Genomic DNA, 23,308 nt, shown 5'->3' with positions numbered 1-23,308 from the left:
TTTGCGTCAGCAAGGCAAGCTCTGTAGACATTCCCTGCCGGAAACCAAACTGCATATCTGTTAGGATGCTATGTTTATCACAAAATGACTTAATTCTCGTGCAAATGATCTTTTCGAGACCCTTCGAAATTACAGGAAGTATAGATATTGGCCTATAATTTGTTAACTTGTTTTTGTTTCTGGACTTAAATATAACAATCACCTTCGCTTGTTGAATTTTTTCAAGGAAGACACCATTTAATAAGGAAATGTGAAAAATGTGAGTAAGCACATGTAACAAAAGATCAAGCACAAGAAATTTAATGGGTTTAATCTGCAATCCATCTATAGCGCGTCATGTGCTGTTTTTTAAGGACATAAAGGTCGAGTATACTTTTTCTGGTGTAGCAGGTTCAAAAAAAGCTGTGTAAGCATTGGGAGTACCCAGAAAGGAAGTCGCATTTATATTATGCGTGCTTGGGGTTAAAGCCGTAAAGTGTTTGTTAAATTTGTCAGCTAATTCTTCACCACTAATTGCTTTGCTATCAATTGTCAGCTCCAATTCCTGCTTATTATGAGATTCCGGCAGTAGAAGTTTATTTACTTCACGCCAAACGACATCGCTTCTAGGTCCCACTCTATTAAAAGACGTTTTCAAAATGTCTGTTCTTGGCATTTCTCAATAATTTATTTAGAATTTCTGTATTTTTTAAAGGAAGTGAAGTCTGCAGGATCCCGAGTCTTAAGAAACTTTGCATACAAAGAATTTTTTTCGCAGATCATTCTGAGGCATTCATCAGTAAGCCATGGTTTCCGAAACTTTTTCGATTTTTTAATTTTTGCGTAGGGGAAACAAACTTCGTAAACTTTTAAAGTGTATGGATAAATATATTATACGCTTCATTTGCGTCTGTGCAGTCAAGTACAGAGCTGAAGTTTATTTTTTTTATTTCCGTGCGAAAATTTTCTAGAGTTTTCGGATTAATTGCTTGAATCTGAAGTGGCTCAGAACGATGACACTTCCAAAATGCACGATTAACCTTATATATCATGTACATGGGTGAGTGATCTCCTACGTTTCCTTCAATTACACCAGACTGCACATAGACGTTCGAGCTATTTGTGATAAACAAATCAAGCAAGCTTTCGGAATTGGTACAAATTCGTGTGGGTGCCGTAATTACATTTCTGCAGCAGAAAGAATCAAGAATAATCTGCAATCTTTGCGACTTCTGCATATTTACTAAAAGATTAATATTGAAACCCCCGCCAATGACAAGTTGCAAGTGATTTTTGTTGATAAAGCACAACAATCTTTCAAGAAACACAAAAAAAAATTATCAATTTCGCTGATAGGGGGAGGATTCCGAACAGTGAAAACACACTTGTGCGATTCTAGACTTAACACTTCGTAATCTGTTGTCAATGCAGAGCAAGCTGGAAGCATGCTACATGAAATTTGATCAGATACAAGCTGTAATACACCCCCGCCATACCTATCAGACCGGTTCAAATAAAAGGTTTGGAAACCAGACATTCGAAACATTTCTTAGTCTGATCTATACCATGTTTCCGTTATCATTACATTGTCAAATTGAAACGGGAAGTCACGGAGAAGCGCGATCAACTCGTCATGCTAGTGCCTAGCTGATCGTGCGTTACAGTGAAGAAAAAAAAAAGTTCCTGAGAAAGTTCCTGAAACTTGCCATGCTCAATGTTTGGCTCCTTTAGCACACGATGCAGTCCATTTTTAACAATAAACCAATAACTAGGACTTAGAAGAGGGCATCAAAATCCACAACATGTTGGCAAGCTGATGCAACAACTTCAAGGCTGCGTCACCACTTGTCTTTCCCCTTTGCATCTTTTCTAGCTTACCAAGCCTCTTTTAGAGATCAGAGTGGCATTCTTGGTATTGCAGAAAGGTAACTTGCTAATACAGTCAAAATTATTTTTCTCTTAGTGTCCCTTTTATGAATGTGCCATTTTGAGCAGCCACAAGGATCGCTTTGCCTGGGATGTAATCCAAGCTAAAGAGATAATACAGGTCGATGAATCCTGTGTCAGCGCTCCTTTGAGTGCTGACACATGATCTCTATCTATTGACAAGTAAGTTTTTTTTAGACTGCCACGCTAAGTTGAAATTTTGTGCTCTTGTGCACCTGACATTTCATGGACATATGTGCCTGAAACATTTTCTGTTGCAATTTCATAAGGCGCATCATGATTCTTGAATGATGGTGATTGCAGATGTACATACTATTGGTGGGTGGAAGGAACCATCAAATAAACAAGAACATAAAGAATAACTGGACTGGACAAGCACTGGACTTACTGCTAACATTTAATGTCTTCTTTGTGTTTACACGGCAGTCCCTTCCACCTACCGATATGAGCCAACTTGCCCAGAAAACAACCTTACTGTGCTTACTGTGCCTTTGTTCCATTAAAGTAGTAAATGTGTATATGCTCTCATGTCCGTCAAACACTCCTGCTCAATATGTCTGATTAAAGGCACAGAAATACCTAGAGGGGTACAAATATTCACTTATTAGACCTAATGAATGCCAGAAACTAACCAAACTGAATATAGGATATCTTCAAATAATGAACAACCTTTCATCATTACCATAAAGCAATATTTACATCCTCATAATTCGATGCTTGTTACAACAGACTGTAATAATCCAGCAAGAAAAGTCCACTATATCAGAAGTTTGTTCTATCCAAATTAGGGCCACGGCATGTTGCAAAAAGGTGGAACATTGGATGTATCGCCATCTAGTGTTTGATTACAGGAACCCAGAAGTGATCGCAAAAACAATGGAAGAATCAAAAGTAAAATAAGAAAAGTTCAGTGGTAACAGTACAAGCCCACTAGCGGCACGGAGCCTTGCCGTCATCGTTTTTGGGACGCTGGCTTTCTAAAAGTGGCTGTTTTCTCACACTAGAGCATAATAACTCTACCTCGCAGCACAATGGCAAACATTTTAATTTATTCCCATGAATAAACAGTTGGTAGTAAGCGCTGTGTGTGGGAGGTGTTCTGGAGTGTGTGCATGCTTGGGTGTGTGCATAAATTCTTGAGTGCTAAATTGCACCTAATTACTTCAATATGACAATGCCAAGTGTTTCCTGAAGGTAAAAAAAGGGTGTCAAAAAACAGGCAAAAACACTGTCAGGCGTCAGGTCGGGAGACGGAGCAGGCAGCAGAAAAACCTAGGTTTGCAAATTCTTGCCGTACAACTGCCTGAATGAGAGATATCGCTGGGGCTGGTTGGTCAATGGTGGGTTCAAGAGGGCGTGAATGGAACGACGCAGGACTTGTAGCCTTGAGTTCGCAGCGAACAATACGTGTGACATGCACATTTAAGGGTAGTGAAGCGGCAAGGTCAATGCAAGATGGAGTCGCAGCCGTGTTAGGGAGCCGGGAGAACTGTGGAATGACACAGCGGCTTTTGGCGAGCTCAAAGCGGCGGCATTCCTTGACAATGACATCGATGGTGGACACATTGTTGAAGACCAACAAGTTGAAGGCGTCGTCTGTGATCCCTTTGAGTATGTGGCAGACTTTGTCAACCTCAGCCATTTTCTCGTCGACTTTCCGGCAAAGAGCGAGCACGTCTTGTATGTATGAGACATACGATTCAGTAGAAGACTGAACTTGGGTAGCAAGCTCTTTTCTAGCAGCTAGCTGCCAACCAGTGGGATTCCCAAAGAGGTTGATGTGCTTCTCCTTGAGAGCATCCCAGCTAGAGATCTCGTCCTCAAGTGTCCGAAACCAGACACAAGGAGTTCCGCTCAAGTAGAATAGGACATTGGCTAGCATAATGATAGGGTCCCAGCGGTTGTTTTGGCTAACACGCTCATACAGGTTGAGCCAGTCCTCAACATTCCAGCCAGTCTACATTATCTTGGCTGGAGAATATGCCAGGATCGCAGAAATTGGTAACCGTAACGTACGTTGTTGTCAGGGTCGCAGGAGTAGAAGGAGATGAGGTGTCGTCACCGGGAGCCATGGCGGAAAGCAGGACAGTGCGGCCGCTGCGGAGCTCCGTGGCGAGAACGGGGAACGGCACCCTCCACCAAAATGTTACGCAAACAAAGGATTAAGACTGAAGACTATTTACAAAGTATATTTACAAAACGTAACTGCAGGGCTGGCCAGTTCAGCCGACAGCTCGAGAGCCAGAGAGCGCTTGTCGTCTTTGTCTGGGTGCCCGCGTGCATCGGCCACAAGAAACACGCAATATGCATGTATCAATATTTCTGTCATTGTGGCCAGCTCCCGGCCAGCTGGTCTGCCACCGTTGCCAATAACAAAAACATCGGCTAAAGTTTATTTCTTACACAAAACTATCTTGGAGGAATAAAGTGACGTCTAATTTTTAATTTCAGGACAAGTGACAACCACTGTCAAACCTCAAGCACGAACGAGACCTGTGATACGAAGAAAGTTTATCTCTGAGCCTGAACTCTGCCACAGATGCACTACACTAAAAAAGGTTTACACCCATTGGGCATAAGCAATAATTGTTATCTATAGTGCTTGCATTTCCTTTCTTTTTTTAAATATGCACTTGCTACTTTTCTGTCAATAATATGTCATGTTGATAGTGCATGCTTTTCATGACCTGGAAGTACCAATGACACTTATTGTTTGGGGAGAAGTTAAACCAAAAAAGCAGCAAACTTTCCTTAGAGTGCACATGTGAAATGGATCTACAGCATCACATATTTCGCAGCATGGGTGCTTTAAACAGTAATAAATTCTCTTGTTTGTAGAAATGGATGTGATTAAAAATAAAGCACCCTCAAAATTATGCATTTTAGCATTGTTGGTGGCTGCTTTTTAAGCACCTCATGTGAAGTGAGGCAGGTTAGGCCTAGCATCACCCTCAGCACCTGCTCACCACTGAGCTGACAGCAGTTGGTGCCAATGAGCTGCTTGCATGGTTGTCCCGAAAACTCTCCATTACACAGCAAATTATGAAGCACAGCTTATTAAAGTGCAAACAAAGCATTAGGAACAAATGCAACAGTTTGTTCACATCTTGAAGGGACACTAAAGGTTACTATGAAGTCAAGTTAAAGTGATAAAGCAATACTCTTAGAACTCTCGCTGGATCGCGAGGCCCCGACCGAGTCTTGCTCGGCCGTGCAGCGTCCATTGCTGCTTTGATGTAGCTGCTCTGTACGAAATGCCTGTCGCACTTGTGACAGAAATTGTGTACACTAACGCACTTGTTGGAATCGGTGTTAGTAAGCGGAGCAGTCGTGATGCTATAAAACTAATTGCGATCAGTGCAGTGTTCGTCCTGTGCAACGAGTGATCACACGCAATCTTTGTTTACGCCCCGCACAAATCACGAGAAGTGTTCGCACAGAGAAGTACGACATATGTCTAAATACATTTAAAGGGACACTGAAGTTTACCAGAAACTCAAGTTAAAGTTGTTGAGCAATGTTATAGAACGTCTAAGGCGTCAATATAATCGCAAACAGAGCTTTAGTAACTAAGAAATTGAGGTAAATGCGCGATACGATTTGAGACTCCCCAGCGACATTCCGATACTAGCCCGATGACGAAGGCACTCCTCATCATAATTTATGTCACTAGTACTCAACTACTCGTATTAAAAAGATCATTTCATTGGATTATAAGATGGAAGAAAATGATACTTGTCTACTTCTATTCGATTCTAAGAAAAAAAAAATTTGTCATTAGCCTTGAGTAGTATGGGTGATCAAAAGGTTTCGTTTTCGCTCGACTCTTGCGTGCTCGACATTGCGTCTCTCGCGCATTAGAGTTTCAGTTGTTTCGTTATCGCGTCGTGCTGCAGTCGTCCTGCTGGCTCGCGAAACTTGCATTTGGAACAAGCAGAGAGAATGCCACGTCCATGTGATGTCGTGGGATGCGCAAATGGTCCGTGGAACTTGGCCAAGGGCAGTTGCAGCGGCGAATCCAACATTACTTATCACTGTGTTCCAACGAGTGAACCTCTCCGTTCAAAGTGGTTAAGTGCCGTACCTCTGCCACAGTGCGCTGGCAAAGAGCCGAGAAATCACGTAGTGTGCTCGCTGCACTTTCATCCGAAGGATTATGAGTTCAACGCCGACTTACTGAAGTCTTGTGGAATGCCTTTCAAAGCAGGCCGCTGTCGTAGTAGTACGCAACGACGCCGGCAGCACAAGCCCTTAGCAGCAAGTCTCGTTCATCAGTGCTTAAATCGCTGAAGTCGAGCCCAGCATCGCGAGCCAATGTGTCGTTGTCAGGGTCGCCCATTGCAACAAGTGTAGAAGCTGGTGCCATAAAATAAAGAACCAGCTTATTGTCCCACGCTTTCCCTTCCGCTAGCCACCATAGTTCCGCTAGCCACCATAGTTCCGTTTTTGCGCTGCTGTCGGCTCTGTTTCTGGCTGCGCGTTTGCGTTTTGCGCAGAAAAGCCATAGCGCCATCTGCGGGTGCCGTTTTACTCGCCAACGGCGCAAGTCACTATGAGACTGTGGCGTCACCACTTCTCGATCGGAGGGTGGGCGATTTGAACTGCACTAGAGGTAGGCGGACAATTCAGAACGCAGTTTCTTTTAAAATAAGCCTCTTCTTCGCACGAAACAAGTGCTTCAAGGTTTCTGGGATGGCATTTCAACAGTCCATGTTGACTTAATAGTAACCTTTAGTGTCCCTTTAAGGATTCTTCAGAGTATACACGGTTGTGAGCTACAAGAATGAAGTTTAAAAAGGAAGTCTTGTGGGCTAGATAGCATCTGTGTGGGCTGGAAGACACTTAAATCAGAAATTTGCATCATCTACAGTGATGGCAGTGACTGTGCAGGTCTGAATGTATGCGGTCGACGCACGCATAAAGTCAAAACAAAACGCCTGTATGTTACAGCCGCTGTGGACGAAACCATGGTCGCTATCAACAAGATCGCGAATGGCAACTATGAAGCTATGAAGGCAGGTGGCCAATGCACTGTTAGGCATGGCAGTAAACGCAAGAATAAAGGCTATAAAGGCCCAGATAGGCACAACGCGTTCTGGCATCCCCATTGTTCACATACGGTTTCTGCTCAGGAGTATGGCGATACGGACTCTGCCACCTCATTTTGGTAGGGCACTCTTGTTCTTTTGCATTGAACAATTACCGTGCTCCACGCTCGCCAATCTCAGAGAGTTGCCTGAATTTAATGAGAGTATGATTTCCTTAGAAGATGCCTACACTTGCCGGGACCAGAGGACGAGTCCAAATTAATGAGAGTCAAATTAAAGAGATTTTACTGTACCACTTTTGGCCAGAATACTGATTTTAGAAAGCAGTGGCTGACATGGTGCAGACCCTATAGTGTGCCAGTAAATATGTCGAAGCTTTTCTTCTATTACTGATAAGTTGTGTTCCTGAGCAAATTCAATAACGCACATTTACAGATTTCTCGGCCCTCTTTGTATAACTATGTTTGCCAACTGTTTAATGTGCCCAGTGAAATAATTGTTGCTGACAGAGCTTTCATAACTGCGAGGCAATAATTCAATGATATACTGCCTGCCCTAGGCAATACACTTATACGAACCACGTTTTGTGTGCATGTGCACAAGACAATGACTATGACAGCAGTGCATAGTTTTTTACATGACTGTGGTGTTAGATCTAAACCCACATGTTTTTACCTGACAACCAGCTATACACCACATGGCAGCCCTTCCAAATGCATGTTTAACATTTGAAGAACTGTAAACTGCAGAGGTTCATCTAAGAATGGGTCTCACAGGGATGGAAGCGGCCATGGAAGTTTTGGAGCAGCTCTGGGAGCAACAAATTTGGCACTTAGGAGCAGGTTCAGAGCATGAATTGTCCGTTTTGGAGCAGCAAATACTGTCACGTCTCCAAAGAAGACTGGCAACGTTTAATGAGGATCCCCCCAGCTGGCTTCTGAAAAACAACGGCGGCGGGACCAGGCTATCGAGCAGGCGGGGGTAGCACGCGCACTTCTTTTTTCTTGTCCTTCCTGCCTCTTCTTTTGCACCATCCCCACTATTGCAGACGGCATTTCCCCCCTTCCTCGAAAAGAAAATTGGCTCGATGGTTAAGACGCGGTGTAAGGGAAACAAAAATGTGGTCAAGGCAGATGCTGGCACAAAGAACACAGTGACATCCACAGGAAAAACACAAGTACAGCAAGGGTGACGCGTGATGTGCAGAGTCTAAAGAAACAGAGAGGTAATCGCATTAGCTGCACATATGAGCGCAAATATAAAAAATGAATAAATAAAGAAAAAATAATCGCAAATGCGCAACACATGGTCTCATGCATACAATGTGAACAGTGATGTCAGGGCTAGGCTGTTGTCTATGCTGCGTTTGAGTTGCACTGTCTGGAACGACTTCGCAGTTCACATCCCTCATGCGCCGCAGCACTTTGTATCATAGTGTTTGATGCTTGCCGAAAGCCTGGGCCAGTAATACGTCTCGCATTTGTGAGGAGCCTAAGCGGCCAGATGCGGGCTCATCATGGCAAACGAAAAGAATGTCGTCCCGCAAGTCTTTTGGAACCAGCAGAAGGTAGGCTTGGTCATTTGAACGGGCGTTTTTCTTGTAAAGCACATTGTCTCACAGACAGAAGGACGTCAATAGGCGACATAGATGGAGTGGAATGGTTATTGGCTGGCCCTCTAAGTGGTCGATGATAGGTCGAATTTCAGTGTCGTCACGCTGCCGTTTCATCAAGTTCGATGCAGTAATGACGCCCAGGAAGCCGTCATCGTTCTTCAACTCTCGACTGGCAGATTCGGCGGGTGCACTTGGCAGTGCGTCAGCGTCTTTGTGCTTGCGGCCAGACTTGTAAATGATAGTGATGTCAAATTCCTGCAGCCGCAAGCTCCACCTTGCCAGTCGTCCTGAAGGATCGCGTATGTTTGCTAACCAACATAGAGCATGGTGGTCTGTCACCATTTTGAAAGGACGGCTGTAGAGATAAGGGCTAAACTTCGTGATCGCCCACACAACCGCGAGACACTCTTTTTCTGTGGTATAGTAGTTCGCCTCGGCACGGGACTGCGAGCGGCTAGCATAAGCTATTACTCTTTCATTGCAGTCTTGACGTTGGAGGAGTACTGCGCCAAGATCGATGTTACTGGCGTCAGTATGTACCTCGGTGTTGGCGCCGTCGTCAAAATGTGCCAGCACGGGTGCTGATTGCATGTGTTGTCATAGTTCAGCGAAGGCGGCCTGTTGCTCATTCGTCCAGGCAAATGGCGAGTCATCTCTTGTAAGGCGAGTCAGGGGTTCCACTATCTGTGAGAAGTTTTCAATGAAACGGCGATAATACGCACACAAGCATAGGAGACGTCGCACGGCTTTCTTGTCGGCCAGAGGAGGAAAAGCTGTTATTGCGCCGGGATCAGGTTGGACTCCTCTGGCACTTACGATGTGTCCGAGAAACTTGGACTCTTCATAGCCAAAGTGGCACTTTTCTGGTTTAAGCTTGAGATCAGCCAATCGGATCACTTGCAGCACATTCTGCAGGCCATGAAGATGTTGCTCAAATATTCCAGAAAAGACTACACGTTGCCATGGAACGGCTTCGGAACTCGTGGGTTCTGAAGCATGTATCGGGTCGTCATCGCATTATCCGTGACAGCTAAGGTGGTTGGGATCGCTGTGTTGTCTTCTGAAGGCAGCCCCCTGATCCTGCGGCTGGCCCGATGGACGGGAGTGTCTATTAGCACTGGGCTGGTGATTCTGCTCCCGGGGGGGGGGGGGGGGGGGGGGTGTCTGTGGCATGAGTGAGAAATACCCCACACCTCCACCAGTTTGTCACGTGTCTACAAAGAGGACTGGCAACGTTTAATGAGGACCAGCTGGCTTCTGAAAAACAATGGCGGCAGAATCAGGCTATCGGGCGGGTGGGGATAGCACGCACACTTCTTCCTTCTTGTCCTTCCTGCCTCTTCTTTTGCAATGACCCCACTACTGCAGGTGGCAATGCGAATTTTGGAGCAGCTTGGTAAAGTCAATATGAATGAAATACAGGCATATGAAGAAAAAGTATTCCTTATTTGACTTTGCAGAACACAATTATGTTAAGGCAGATCAGTTCTTTGGGAGCTCACAAGATGAGCAAAATTCATTCCAAGGAAAAGTTGTCATCTACCTGACTGTTGCATGGAGCTACAAAGGAATCCCATACAGGTTTCTCAGAAACCACCATTAAATCAATACCGGACGTGCCATCTAAATCATCTTTGGCTGGTCTGCATATACACAAATGCGTAACACATTTAGAAAACATTCGTAATGCATTGTATAGCACAAAACGGTTTTCCTCTTCTTTAGCTACTATTACGCCACCAAACACACTGCACTCCAATGACGCCGACGCTGAAACGGATTGCTTAAGCGTGGCTTGCAGCGCTAAGCGCTAGCCGATGCATGCCTCTGGCTGTGTGGTTGCCACTGAACATGCACATCCTGCTAAATTTGGAAACTTCATTCCAAATTAGTACTTTGGCACAGATTGGCACAGCTCGACGGTTTGGTGCAAGATGGTGCAATTGGCGCAGCACTTCCATCCCTGCTCTTATGACTAGCTTGATTCGGTTCATACTGCACCTGCCAGATTAATTCAATCTTGGCACTCATATCAAATGCGTGTTTCATATTCAAAGGAATGTGTGATTTGCTGCCTTTATACCTGATGACTGTGCAGCAACCTTTTCTCCTTTTAAGTTCTCACACTCCCTGTCCCATGTCCTCCATATCTCACTGCACTGACCAAACAATAGGAGTTTCATGCCCACACTTACAGACTCCCAGCTTTCCCAATACATCACTGTCATGGTCCTATCACCTGTGAAGCTTTGTGCCAGTGTTCAAATTATCTTGAGACTTAAGAGGAAGCTTTAGCTCAGGTGCTCCCATCTAAATACATGTAAAAGGAGAATTCATTTTTTTTCGGCAACCACTGCACCAAATTTGGCAAGGTTTGTTAGATTTAAAAGAAAAACTTAAAATCTAATGACTGTTGGTTGCGTATTTTTGATTTAGGTCGTCAACTTTTTATTAAAAATCGGCAAAAATCAAACATTTTTACAACTCTGTAACTCAGCAATGAAAAAGGATATCACAATTATGTGAATTGGATCTAATAGTACATCTAAAGCGGACAAAATTGATATGTCCCACATGAATCTCAAAAAATTTAGTAATATGGAAATAGAGCTTTTGCAAAACCCTTGTGCACAACGTAACAAATTCACGTAAGATATAAATTCATATATAAAATTTGTCCACTCTGAATGATCTAATGGATACCGTTTACAGAACCGCAATATCTGTTCTTGATGCAGAGCTATGCATTTGTAAGCTTTGGGCATCTATATTTTTCTAACTTTTGAATTTTTGAAAATCTTTTTAACAATATTCAGGCCCTAAATTGAAATTCCACTTCCAACAGTGCCACTAGAATTTACCTTTATCTCTCAAATGCAACAAACTTTATTAAACTTGGTCCAGGGGTTATCTCAGAAAAGCATTTTTGCGTTTTACATGTATTTGAATAGGCTGCGTCAGAGTTGGGCCCGAGCTAAAACTTCCTCTTAAGTCACAGCCAGTGGCTCATTCGAATGTTGCTAGAGGACTACAGAGGGAGTAAAATGAAAAGGAGCAAAGCAAGAAAACAAAATGTCAAGGCTCACCCGACGCCATTGATGATGTCTCCTCCGCCGTTGGTGTGGTGTGAGCCATAGCCATTGGTGCAGGGTGGCAACGGGGCTGCTGTCCCTTCGCTGGCCGCGGAGGGAGGGGAGAAGCACTTGCCGTGAGGCGGAGACTGGTCCATAGGCTCCTCCACCACTGTGGATCCTTCACCACCCTGAGAGCCCCCACCCGCACTGTTGCCACTGTCTGCCACACTGTCAGCTTGCTCCACAACAATTGGTTCCCTACCATTCACACAGTTCTCCTCCGGCGAGCCAGCCGCCAGCATAGCTACATTTACTAGAGACCCTTGTTCCCTCCTCCCACTGTCCTCACCCACACCTTCTGGCTTTGGTGCAGCCACTTCCGGCTCTAGTGCCTGTGGCGACTGCTGTTGCCTACCAGATGGCACTGTGTCAGGGGCGGCACTTGGTTCTTGCTGTGTGCCCTTCTCATCAGATGACTTGCCCTGCAGTGGCTGGGGCGAGGATCGACCCGACACCGATGGAGAGCTGTCTCTCTCAGGTGATGCCTGCGCATCGCTTCCAGCCTTGTTGGCAGAGCCTGAGTCCTTGGCGCCCCTCCTTCGTGTCCGGCTCATGATCTCTTCGACCCTCTGCATGCATAGGTGAAGCAACAAGCATGAATGGTTCACAGATCAGAAACAGGCTGTTTTATTGCAAGCTTCTTGGCTGCGATCAAATGCATGCTACTTAGATGCATTTCAAAAACTGAGCTGCCAGCTAAATTTGGAAAGAAATGTCTCTGTTCTAATTTTATTTTTCTAAGACACAAGTTCTTTGCATTTATAACTGCAACCACCAATATAAGTAATCTATCATTTTATATCACACAGCTTGGATGGTAGAAATGGAAAGCCCCTGCAATCATGGCACATACCTGCCAAAAAAATAAGGCAACACTGTAACAGGTTAGTAAAGAAGAAACCACATTAAGTTGACCGTGGTTGAATCTAGATGTAAAGCAAGGCTTCTACCATATGGCTGTTCATAACACATCTTTGCCACCATGCGATCATTGCAGAGCATGCTTTTTCACTTGTGCGGATCAGGGTGAGGAGATGAATTCTACTGCAAAAGTGGATATGTGTTGAAAAACGAACGCAAATAAGCAGCATTGCATTTCTGAAAACTGTCCAGAACAAGGGGATCATTTAACCTGAAATATTAGTGCAAAGATCTGATTCATTTGTATTGAAGATAACCTTTGTTCATTATGTCTTAATATGTGTTCTGGAAGCTGGATGAATATCTCCCGATCAACTTGAGGAAGAATAAAATACCAGCTGTAATTTCTGATCACTACACTATGTTGCACTACACAACTACTGCGATAGCTGTGCAGTTGCCTCCCTCAATTCTGACAAGAGTGATGGTTCCACATGAACGTTCTAGTTCATGTGGAACCACAGAAAACACATACATCAGTTTTTTCCTTATAGGCGACTTCAGTTTGCTTATAAGAAAGTAGGTTGCTCACAAAGTGCATTGCATACACCAATACATAAATGATTTCTAGACTTTAATAACAGGCACACTAGAGGAATCCTTGCTAATGTAGCTTTGGCTCTACCAGAGAACATGTGACTACACCCAATGTACCGACACATCTTAACTGTAACTTCTTCTTTATTCTCGAAGATTCCACGCTACGACGACAAAGCAGTTCGCGGCTCTGATGATGATATATACAGATACAATGATGACATAAATCGATGATGATATGTATGATGAGGAAGATGAGATGTGAATATTTTGCTCACACTAATTTCCGCCTCTAGCAGAAGCGGCCAGCCTGGCCGCAGACGTGTGCTACGAAACGCGCCGTACATAAGGTTTGAAACGAGACAGGTGCACAATCTTGGGCCTGCAACAACGACGGTCAGAGGGAGCACAATGAGGCGAAATGTGGTAATTAACAGGCGAAGTTCGTTCAAGAATCTGGTAGGGCGTCCAGAGTAGTACTTTGTCACCAGGGCAGAAAATTACACTGCAGTGAGCAGTCGTAGCGGTGCTTGTGAGCATCTTGGGAGATGTCGGTGTTAATGTGGGCGAGGTAGTGGCAGTGGGCGAAGCAGGAAACAAATTATTTGGAAAAAAGCACTGCCAATGGTAAAAGACAGGGGCCAGAGACAGGGGCCGAGAAGAAAGATGCATCAAGGGCAAAAGTTGGTGAGTGGCCGTAGACAAGGAAGAATGGGGAAAAACTGGTGGTACGTTGAGGCGCAGTGTTATAGGCAAAAGTCACAAACGCTAGGATTGCATCCCAGTTTGCGTGGTCCAAGCTGATGTACATTGAGATCATGTCGGAGAGTGCACGATGGAAACGCTTGGTCAAGCCACTGGTCTGTGGATGGTAGCTGGAAGTTGTCGTATGAACAGTGTTGGTAGCTCATAGAACTTCGGCAAGAATGGAAGAGAGGGACACCTCGCCGCTGTCGCTGAGGAGAATGCGTGTGCTCCATGGTGTAAAAATAAGCTTCGCAGGAAAAAGTCCGCAACTTCAGAAGCTGTACCAGAATGTAGAGAAGCTGCCTCAGCATAACGAGCGAGACTATCAACAGCTGTCACGATCCAGCGATTACCATAGGCGGTCAGGGGAAAAGGCCCGTACAAGTCTATTCCGACGACCGCAAAGGAAGAGGCAGGACTACGGGAGGGGTTGCAAGGGCCCAGCGGGTGCAGATGTAGGGCGTTTGCGGTGTTGACAAGGCACGCAAGAGGCGATATACTTGGCCACGGCAGAGGAGAGGCCAGGCCAAGAGAACCAACTTCGGATTTAGTCGTACGTCTTGTGATATGCAAGGTGCCCTGCCGTTGGATTGTCGTGAAAAGCTTGTACAATGTCGTTTTGCAGAGAATGGGGAATGAAGGGGACCCATTTGTTGCCATCTGGGTGATAAATGTAGCGGCATAGGGTGCCACTGTGCAACTGGAATTGGTCAAGTTGTTGATGCAGACAGGAGTTTGGGGGCGAGGGAGAACAGCTAAGGCGGTCAAAAATTGTCCGACAGTATGGGTCTGCATGCTGGTGCACAATAAGAGTGTGATGACGATCAGCACTTTGCCAGCCCAGTGTTGATATTTGTAAATGGGATGAAGGCGGCTCATGAGACAGGCTATTTTGTGGAGGCGGGGGTGGGTGATGCAAGAGTGGAAGCGGGCAACGAGAGAGAGCGTCGGTGTCTTGGGGCTTCTTCCAGACCTGTACAGGGTGTCGAAGTTCTACTCCTGTAATCAAATCACTCAACGCACAAGACGACCCAATAAGTTCTTCAGCGAGGAGAGCCAGTACAATGTATGATGGTCTGTAATGGCCATGAAACGGTGGCCGTGTAAATATGGGCAGAATTTTTTCACAGCTCAAACAACAGCGAGGCATTCCTGCTCAGTAATTGTATAATTTTTCTCTGGTGTGGACAGCCAATGAGTGGCATAGGCAATGACTCGCTCACGAGACTTGACAGTTTGAAAGTTAATGAGGCAATGAATGAGTCTGAACGACTGTAGTGGTCAACCATGTCACTGCTCCTGGTGACTACTTCAAGCACCTCCCTAGACCAAGGCAGGCACTGTTACCTGTTCAAATGACGTCTTACAATCAGCCACAATGGTCAATGGTGGTCGCATCCTTAGAACTCGGCACTTGTGAAGCTTAAACTTATTATTTGCAACCATAAAAGACAGATGGTGCCCCAGAGCAATGTAGTTAAATATAACTATGAGCAAACGTACTAATCAATGTATATTTACTTCATGTACCTTAAAAGAGTAACACCAACACCTGCATTCTCAGATGATCCTTGAATCGAAGCTGTTTCTCCACTTCAACTGATTGAGCACAGCACCACCCCTCGGCTGAAGAGAATTGTCATGGCATGTCAATGAACTGCGGCGACCATTTTTGTCCAGTGGCAGTGCTGCCATCCACTTTTTCAAGTTGAGGAGGGTTATAGAATATAGCCATAACCCTTTTACTTGTGGGAGATTATTTCTTATATATTCTAGGATGCCTTCTCCACTTTAGCCTCTTCAGAATGAATTTTATAACCTTTTTTTACGAGACTCAAGTGTATGTTGGTAGCTTCTAAAATATGTTCCAATAAACTGTAAACAAAATGCAAATCAAAACACTGTGATCTGTGTGGTTAGACAATATAAGAACTAGGGTTGGGCAAATGTTCAACATTTTCAAATATTCAGTGAATGTTATGCTAATCAATATCCGATTCTGGTCGAATTTAACTACAGCTTACACCACTTATAACGACTTATGGTGCAGAACCAGCTACTAATGTGGCCTTTTCTTACTCCCGTTTACCCTGCCATAGAACTCCATATACTGTATTTTAGAGTGCATAAGTCGCAGTTTCATTTTTCTCAAGTTTTTGTCTGCATCATAGAACGGGGCGACTTATATACACTCAAAATTGGATTGGACGCTATGGCTTCATTGCACTGGTTGCCATTGTTGTTGCGCACTTCACGTGTGTCGTTGCAGCCTTGCTAACCATAATGCCTCATGCAAAGCAAAGTCGGCAAAGTTACAACGCAAAATTCAAGCTGTGTGCTGTGCAGTTGAATTTGCAATGGAACATGGAAACTGAGCCGCAGGGGGGGAGAACTCGAAGTCAGCGAGAAAATGGTCCGAGACTAGCGCAAAGCCTCCAGTGCACTCCACCAGCGACTCGGAAGACAACAGTGATGTGCCAGTGGAACTTCAACCTGAAGTAGCAGCAGCATTGTTTGTAAGCGACCCAGAGGAGGACGACTTCGATGGCTTTGACTAAATGCCGCCATTGTTGCAAATGGGTCGCAAGCCCCAAGGGTAGCGTTGGTCTGGCGGCCTGGGGCACAGCTGGAAGCATCCGAAGGTCCTGGCAAAGGATGAGTCGGACTGCTAACAGAACAACTTGTTTATTCTAGCATCGCAAAAGAGCGGCCGGTCAGGTCAACCGAAGTGGAGAAATGGGAGACCACGTTACTCGACTGAAGAAATCGAAGCTTCTCTCTTGGCGTCCGGGGGCAGCGGCTTTTATACTCTCGGAGTCGAGGGCAAGAAGGAACGGCTTGGGAGAGGCGCCCGTGACGGCGGCGCACGGACACGTTGAGACAAGAAGTGACGCATCCACCGGGCCGGCGCCGGTCAGACCTCCTCGCTTCACAGTTGGGGAGCTCCTCTCCCCGGCTGCCGCGCTTTGACAAGCGTGGGCACCAACATGCACACACACTCACACACACACACGAAGACACGTGGCATTGAAACATGCCTGGACGCGCATAGCAGGAGGCGTTGGGACAGCGCTGAACTAGCCAAAATGTCCGCGGCTGTGAACGAAGCTTCGGCGTCCGTTGCATCCACGCCGGCATTACCGCACGTCGGAGGCAAAACATAACACCATGTAAACTATCAATAGCATTGTTCATGCTACCGGAATAAAATACTTCTTAAAACTATTTTCTAGATGTTGGAAGACACTTGCACGCATTGGAGCACAGCCTACAGCAGGACGCGCGCAGAGGCAGCGCCCACTGCAAGCATGTATTTTCATCGAACTTTCTCATGACCCGATCCTCAACAAGTGTTTAAACTGGTTACCAAATGAACACACGCATCTTATACACCGGTGCAACTTATATACGTTTTTCTTAGGAGAAACTGCAGTTTTGAGGAGGGTCTACTAATTTGCTATCATAATCTATTCGGGCGAAACTGCGACTGTTTTTATTTATTGCAACTTTAGTGCATTGGGGAGTAAATCTTACTTTTTTCGATATGAGAGAAAGTTGTATCTCTGTATGAAAGAATGAGGTGCACAGTACTGTAAAGGACTTTTCTTTTTTAGGTCATGACAAATGGGTGCGCGTTAGAATCGAGAGCATTTCTTTTTCTTTTCTTTTTTTGGTCGCAGAGGACGGGTGTGCGCTACAATCAAGGACGCATTACAATTGAGTAAATATGGTACTATGTGTCTCTTAATTATACATGCACATAAATTTAATTTCACGCTGATGATGTTGTAAAGAAATATTTAACTTGTGCTTTTTGCATAAAAACACTTGTATAACAGCCTCACAACTACTCACTACTAGCCAAAAAAGTTAACGTTTGTAGCAACCTAATTATACCAAAACCTGTCTCGTTTTTCTGCACCAAAATATGTGGTATACAAAGCACTGCTATTCAAACTATTCTATCTGAAATTATTCTACCAAATTACTATTTTCTTCGAATTCAACTCTAACCTAAAATTTACTATTCACCCATCCCTATAAGAACACATCTGCACTTGCTGCTGGCAGGTGAGCGCTCAAATTTTGTATGAACACCAGCTCTAGCAATCAGTTTCCATGCATGCCCTAAAGAAAGAAGTAACCAATGCCATCTGTAGAACCTGTAAATGCTGAACTTGAAATAGCTTGTTCAGGCAGGGAGACTGTGAATTCGGCACTCACAAGTGTAAGTTCAAGCAGCCAAATATATAGCGTTGCCATCTGCCATGAAGAAGCAGAAACACAAACGGTGTAGCAGGAAAGCTCCACATGTTAACGATGAAAACGGTTAAACCTAGCCGTGCGCTTGAGTAAGTTCTGCAGACAACACTGGGTAATACTTTCTGTATGACGATTCGGGTAAGTGGTACCATTGCTTCCATAATTTTGATGAGCAGACTGACAAGCGTGCGAGATTTCGATGCTAACAGGCCAGTGGTAAAAGCTCCTGCCGACCTTTTTCCTCTCGGCCCGCTCGGCCTCCTCCCGCCTGAGCCTCTCCTCGAGCTCCTTGCGCTGCCTCTCGGCCTCCTCGCGAGCCTTGCGCTCCTGCTCCTCCCGCTCGGCCTTCTGCTGGGCCTCCAGCTCCCGCCGCTCGCGCTCCTCAGCCTCCCGCTTCTGCTGCTCCTCGATGGCCCGCTGCAGCTTCTCTTCCTCCTGCCGCCGGAATTCCTCGGCCAGGCGGAGCTGCTCTTCTTCGGCACGCCGCTGCTCTTCCTCTTCCAGGCGCAGCCGCTCTTCCTCCTGGCGCCTGCAGTGCAGGGAAAAAGCCCTTGATGGCAACCTGTTCTATCTCTGCACTTAAAGCAGTGCAACAACAGGCTAAGAGCATGGGGCTACGCAGTCCTGTGCGCCTGTTTGACCAATTGAGAAAATTCTACGTAGCATGACTGTGCCAGAAGTAATCTAAATTTTTTGTTGCTGCTTTGGCCCTTAGGCTTTTGCTCCCGACTGCACATTGTGACATTGGTGTAGCAGATACACGAAGCGCTTGCACTTGCTTACAACAAAATGATTAACTGTTTCTGTAGCAATCCAGGACTAGAAGCTCAAACTATTTGCTCCTTAGATTATGCTATGTCTGGTAATTCTGCAGAGCCCTAAATCATAAAGGCAAAGGTCCCCTAATACCATTTTAAGAAGAGGGTTGCAAGATATAAGAATATGCAAAAAGAAAGATCATGCAATTAAGAGGACAATATACTCTTCTAACTTTCAGGCATTACAGGCCAATCTACAGAGTGAAGTCTTTCAGCAGATTATCTTGTTTCCTTTAGTGTTTTCTGTGAGATTTACTGACCTAAGGTTATTATTTTATAGCTATCTTCTCCGTGTATTATCTTTATTTACAGTACGATATCTAGGATAGGATGCTTTGCATTAATCAAAAATTCGCACTAAACACATTTCTGGTATTTATAGGACAAAATGCAAACTTTTTTAGAAAGCCTGGACGCAGTCACTGAAGGGTATGTGGTCTATCACAACTATGTTATACTGACTTTTGCTTTGCTAAAACATTAAATTGGCTGATTGCTGGCTGCCTAACAAGCACTCAGAAAACATGAAAACGGGTGTTACAAGCATTTTATATGATACAGTTAGAGTGCAAAGTTTACGATTTCTGAATGTCCACATCAATTTATAAATTGTGAACCCATGTGACAGAAATTCAAATGAGCTAATATCATTTTGCTTGCAGGGAACAGAATGTTAAAAAAGAAAAAGTTACTTTCCTGGTGACAGCCTGCCTTGCATGTTGAACTATTTCTGCAAATATGGCCAACTTACGCAGAAATGGGGCTTTGCTACGTAAGGCCACCAACAAAGAATCACATTCTCCATGAAAAGCATTTGAAGATATCCTTTTGAGCACATACAGAGTTGGCTAAAACTGTGGAACGGCACACTGTGCATCACTCTTCCTTTCTTGAGTGCCCTGGCAGAATGGGCAATGCATATTGTTATGGAGAGGCATCAAGCTGAATGTCATATGTGAAAATCAACATATCGCCAACAAATCTCTAGAATTTACCTAGAGGTAAATGTGGCACTAGTCCTGCACAGAAATGATGGAAAGTACAAGGTCCAGTTTAATTCAGCTGATAACTAAGCATGCAATGTGATGATTTTTATTGGCACCCGCTTTGAAATGGGACAGGGATAAATAGTCACCTAGCCTGCTTGGTTTAATCAGGTTTCACTACATATATCGCTATCTGGCATTTTGCTTATCTGATCTTGATCTTAACTTTCGTATTTGAAACCTCTATCACTATATCACACATTACCTACACTTGCGATGACTACAGTCCTATCACTCTCTTCCCTGCTTTTCTTCCACCAATACACTAATTAATTTCTCTTACTTATCGTGACTGATGACCAGTTCCATCTTCTTTGAATCCTAACACTTCTTTCTTGAATGTGGATACTCCCTATGAGTCTCGCTAGGGTGAATATCTTGGCATTCCATACAATTTGTAGAGTCATTCCCGGGTTCTCTTAAAGCCCATACATACCACATCCTGTGGCGCATATTTGCTCCGGTACCCTCAGGCAGCCAGCTCAGTCCTCTAATTGCAAGGCACTCCCCTTTATGTTATCATACAGATTTTCCCTCCCGATTTCTTTTTTGCCATTTTGTAAATCTCCATGGTTGTTTATGTTACCATCCTCTGCACCCAATTTACCATCTCTGTTTCTCGCACCTTCTCTTTTAAGACTCTTGGTTGTCTATTTATGCTTTCAATTACAGTCACCAACCGGACACAGCGGGGACTGAAAAATATTGTCAGAAAAAAATCGAACAGACAGAAAAATTCCTTCAGCCCAAAAAAGTAACATTTACTGGGCTTAGAGCACCTTAAAAAGATCACTAATAATGCCCTGCCTCCCGCTACATTTGGAGGCGATCAGATTTGCTTGGATTTGAGCAAGTGTGACATAGTCTCCATATACGTCGACAAGAGCATCACCGCTTTGGTGATCTTCGCCGTCGACAAGGGGGGCGGTCATCATCATCATCTGAGCAGCTTTTTGGCTGAGGGACTTGGTGTACATTTTCATCATACATGAGCTCGGCAGACAGTGTGTCATCATCCACACTAGCAAAGTCCTGAATGTCATTGTGGCAGGAACGTCCACCCCACCACTTCGCAGATTGCGTATTAGGGCCTCGCATTAGCGTGCGTGGGCCTCCGATACGGGAGGATGGTGCATGCCCTCTATCGGGCCTCTTTAATTTTCCACAGCCTCTCTGTTTGCTCCACCCACCGCGCAACTCACTTCCGTAATGCACTCGTTTTATTTGGGCTGAACAGTTCTGGCTACCCGCGGGCTGCCAGAACCAGCCAGGACAATTTTGGTCTGGCTGTTCTCTGGAAGTTCTCTGGCTAGCAGACGACAAAAAGAGATGATGAGCGCTCGCGACACCTCTGTGGGGACTTGACATATTGCAATGCGGGCGCTTGAGGACTCTTTTACCTCACTCAGCCAACTGGCTACAGTCATCTCCGGATTCCATTACTTCCAAGCGTTATCTTCTAAAGTTCTAATGCACCGTTAACCTTGCGAGGCAGTGCGATATGTGCAGTGGCTGATGATTTGAAACCTTTACGTGCGTGCGTGTGCAGCTGGCACATTTTCATGCGCCAGCTGCAGCCCCATCTCATTAAGCACAGGGGCAGAAGAGAAGCACCAACACCTGAAACAAACATTCTAAAATCGAAGTCCAAACAAGTCGGCACGAATTTTTATCCAATATCCTGCATTTTTGTGTCTCATCAAATGATTACAAACGCCAACTCATCAATGTTGCTGGTGGGCAACGTGATCTCTACGAGCAGGCATCCTCAAGCAATCACTTTCACGAAGACATTCACTTACGCACGATTTCACGTCTTGGCAACAAATGCGTTGGAGGCCATTTGTTGCGCTGTGCAAAGTCAGCAGTGCCAGTACACGTCCTGTGCCGAGTCGCACGAAATCTCGTGATAGCTGGCAATGCACAAATGGGTCAACTACTCTGAGCGTGCGTCAAGCATGCGCTGGCCTCAGAGGCCACTGTGATGCTGGTACATCAGCTGTCCCAGAGTTTGATTTTGCAAACTTCGGGCAGCTTTGGGTTGTCTTGGGATCCCAGCCCATGTGACTTCCTATCAGGACTGGAACTAGCTGGCTGCTGTCTGGCTTCCAGCAGGCTACGAGAACTCTGAAAATTGAACAGGCCTATTGATAGGGTGCGCCTCCCAATCATGAAGGCTATAGAGAGGGCCAATGGAAGCCAAGCCTGGCCATGCCACTGGTTAATCCAACATGGCGGTCTCCAAGATCGGGTGGCATGACTCAGAACGAGTGATTTAGACTGGAAAGTCAAACTTTGGGGCCTAAATTAATCTAAAAGTCCGTTGGCTACTACTTGGTGGCCACCTTTCTTGACCCCTTCCTCCATTACGTGTCCACACTTTTGAGGTACACATATTTGTGCACATTAGCTGTCCATTTGTTTTAATTCATGTTCCTTAGTCTTTCATAAAACTAATCTTGCTTTACGCGTCTCTGACTTCAAAAGAGGCACCGCCCGGTTTTACCGTGTGCACCCAAAGGCAATCAGCCCACCACCCTCTGGTTAATCTCCAACCCTGACAAGGTCTCTGATCTATAGCACAGAATTGCATTTGCAAAAGCTAGCACCCAGGTACCATTACACTTCTCCAAATTCCACGCATCACCTCTTATTTTTGTAGACCCAAAGTGCTCTGTTTGATTAGTGTTACATTCCCCACCCATTTCATTTTTAGACAGTCAACTCTCGTTACAACGGACCCTGATAATCAGAATGTCTCTTTTATCCGAAGTCCCCAACATCTAACAGATGCCAAAAGATTGTCGAACAGTCACTGCATGTTTTGACTACCACCAGAACACCACAAAACATTGTCACACACACAAAAAAGGGGAACCATTCATGAACAATGACATGCATGTGTGCTTTCCATACGTTTGGCAGAAAAAGTTGCATGCAGTGCACTGCTGGCCTCACTTACGTGGCCAATCTGAATTAGCTCTAGCAGCATATTGCCACGTCTTTTCTATGTCAATGACAAAGACAAGGATGGGAGCTTTCATAGGCTTCGTCTCGTGCGTTGGCCTAGGAGACATCAGAAGACGAAGAGGACGTCTCTAGTCTCTACGCTCGATTACTAAAACAAGCTGGTTTTGTATTACGTGTCCTCCTGTCCTATTTTCGTTGCACCGCGACACTGGTGGAGGTGCGGGGTACGACAACCCGATGATCCGGACCCCTCCTGGGAGCCGTCCATCCAGCCCGGAAACAC

General features: G+C 45.1%; 1 protein-coding gene across 18 annotated transcripts in view; it reads right to left on the bottom strand.

Moving 5' to 3' along the window:
• The window catches only part of LOC142585972 (uncharacterized), a 148,879-nt gene that overhangs the window by 6,208 nt on the left and 119,363 nt on the right, over positions 1-23,308 (bottom strand). For all 18 annotated transcript variants that reach the window (XM_075697125.1, XM_075697136.1, XM_075697140.1 and 15 more), the window contains 2 exons: positions 18,426-18,720; positions 11,676-12,292 (listed from right to left, as the gene is read on the bottom strand). In XM_075697125.1, coding sequence (XP_075553240.1) covers positions 11,676-12,292; positions 18,426-18,720 — 912 coding nt within the window. The remainder of the gene's footprint in view (positions 1-11,675; positions 12,293-18,425; positions 18,721-23,308) is intronic.

The sequence above is a fragment of the Dermacentor variabilis genome, chromosome 6, assembly GCF_050947875.1.
Source record: "Dermacentor variabilis isolate Ectoservices chromosome 6, ASM5094787v1, whole genome shotgun sequence".
Taxonomy (NCBI): Eukaryota; Metazoa; Arthropoda; class Arachnida; order Ixodida; family Ixodidae; genus Dermacentor; species Dermacentor variabilis.
This window is presented reverse-complemented; position numbering and strand designations above follow the sequence as displayed.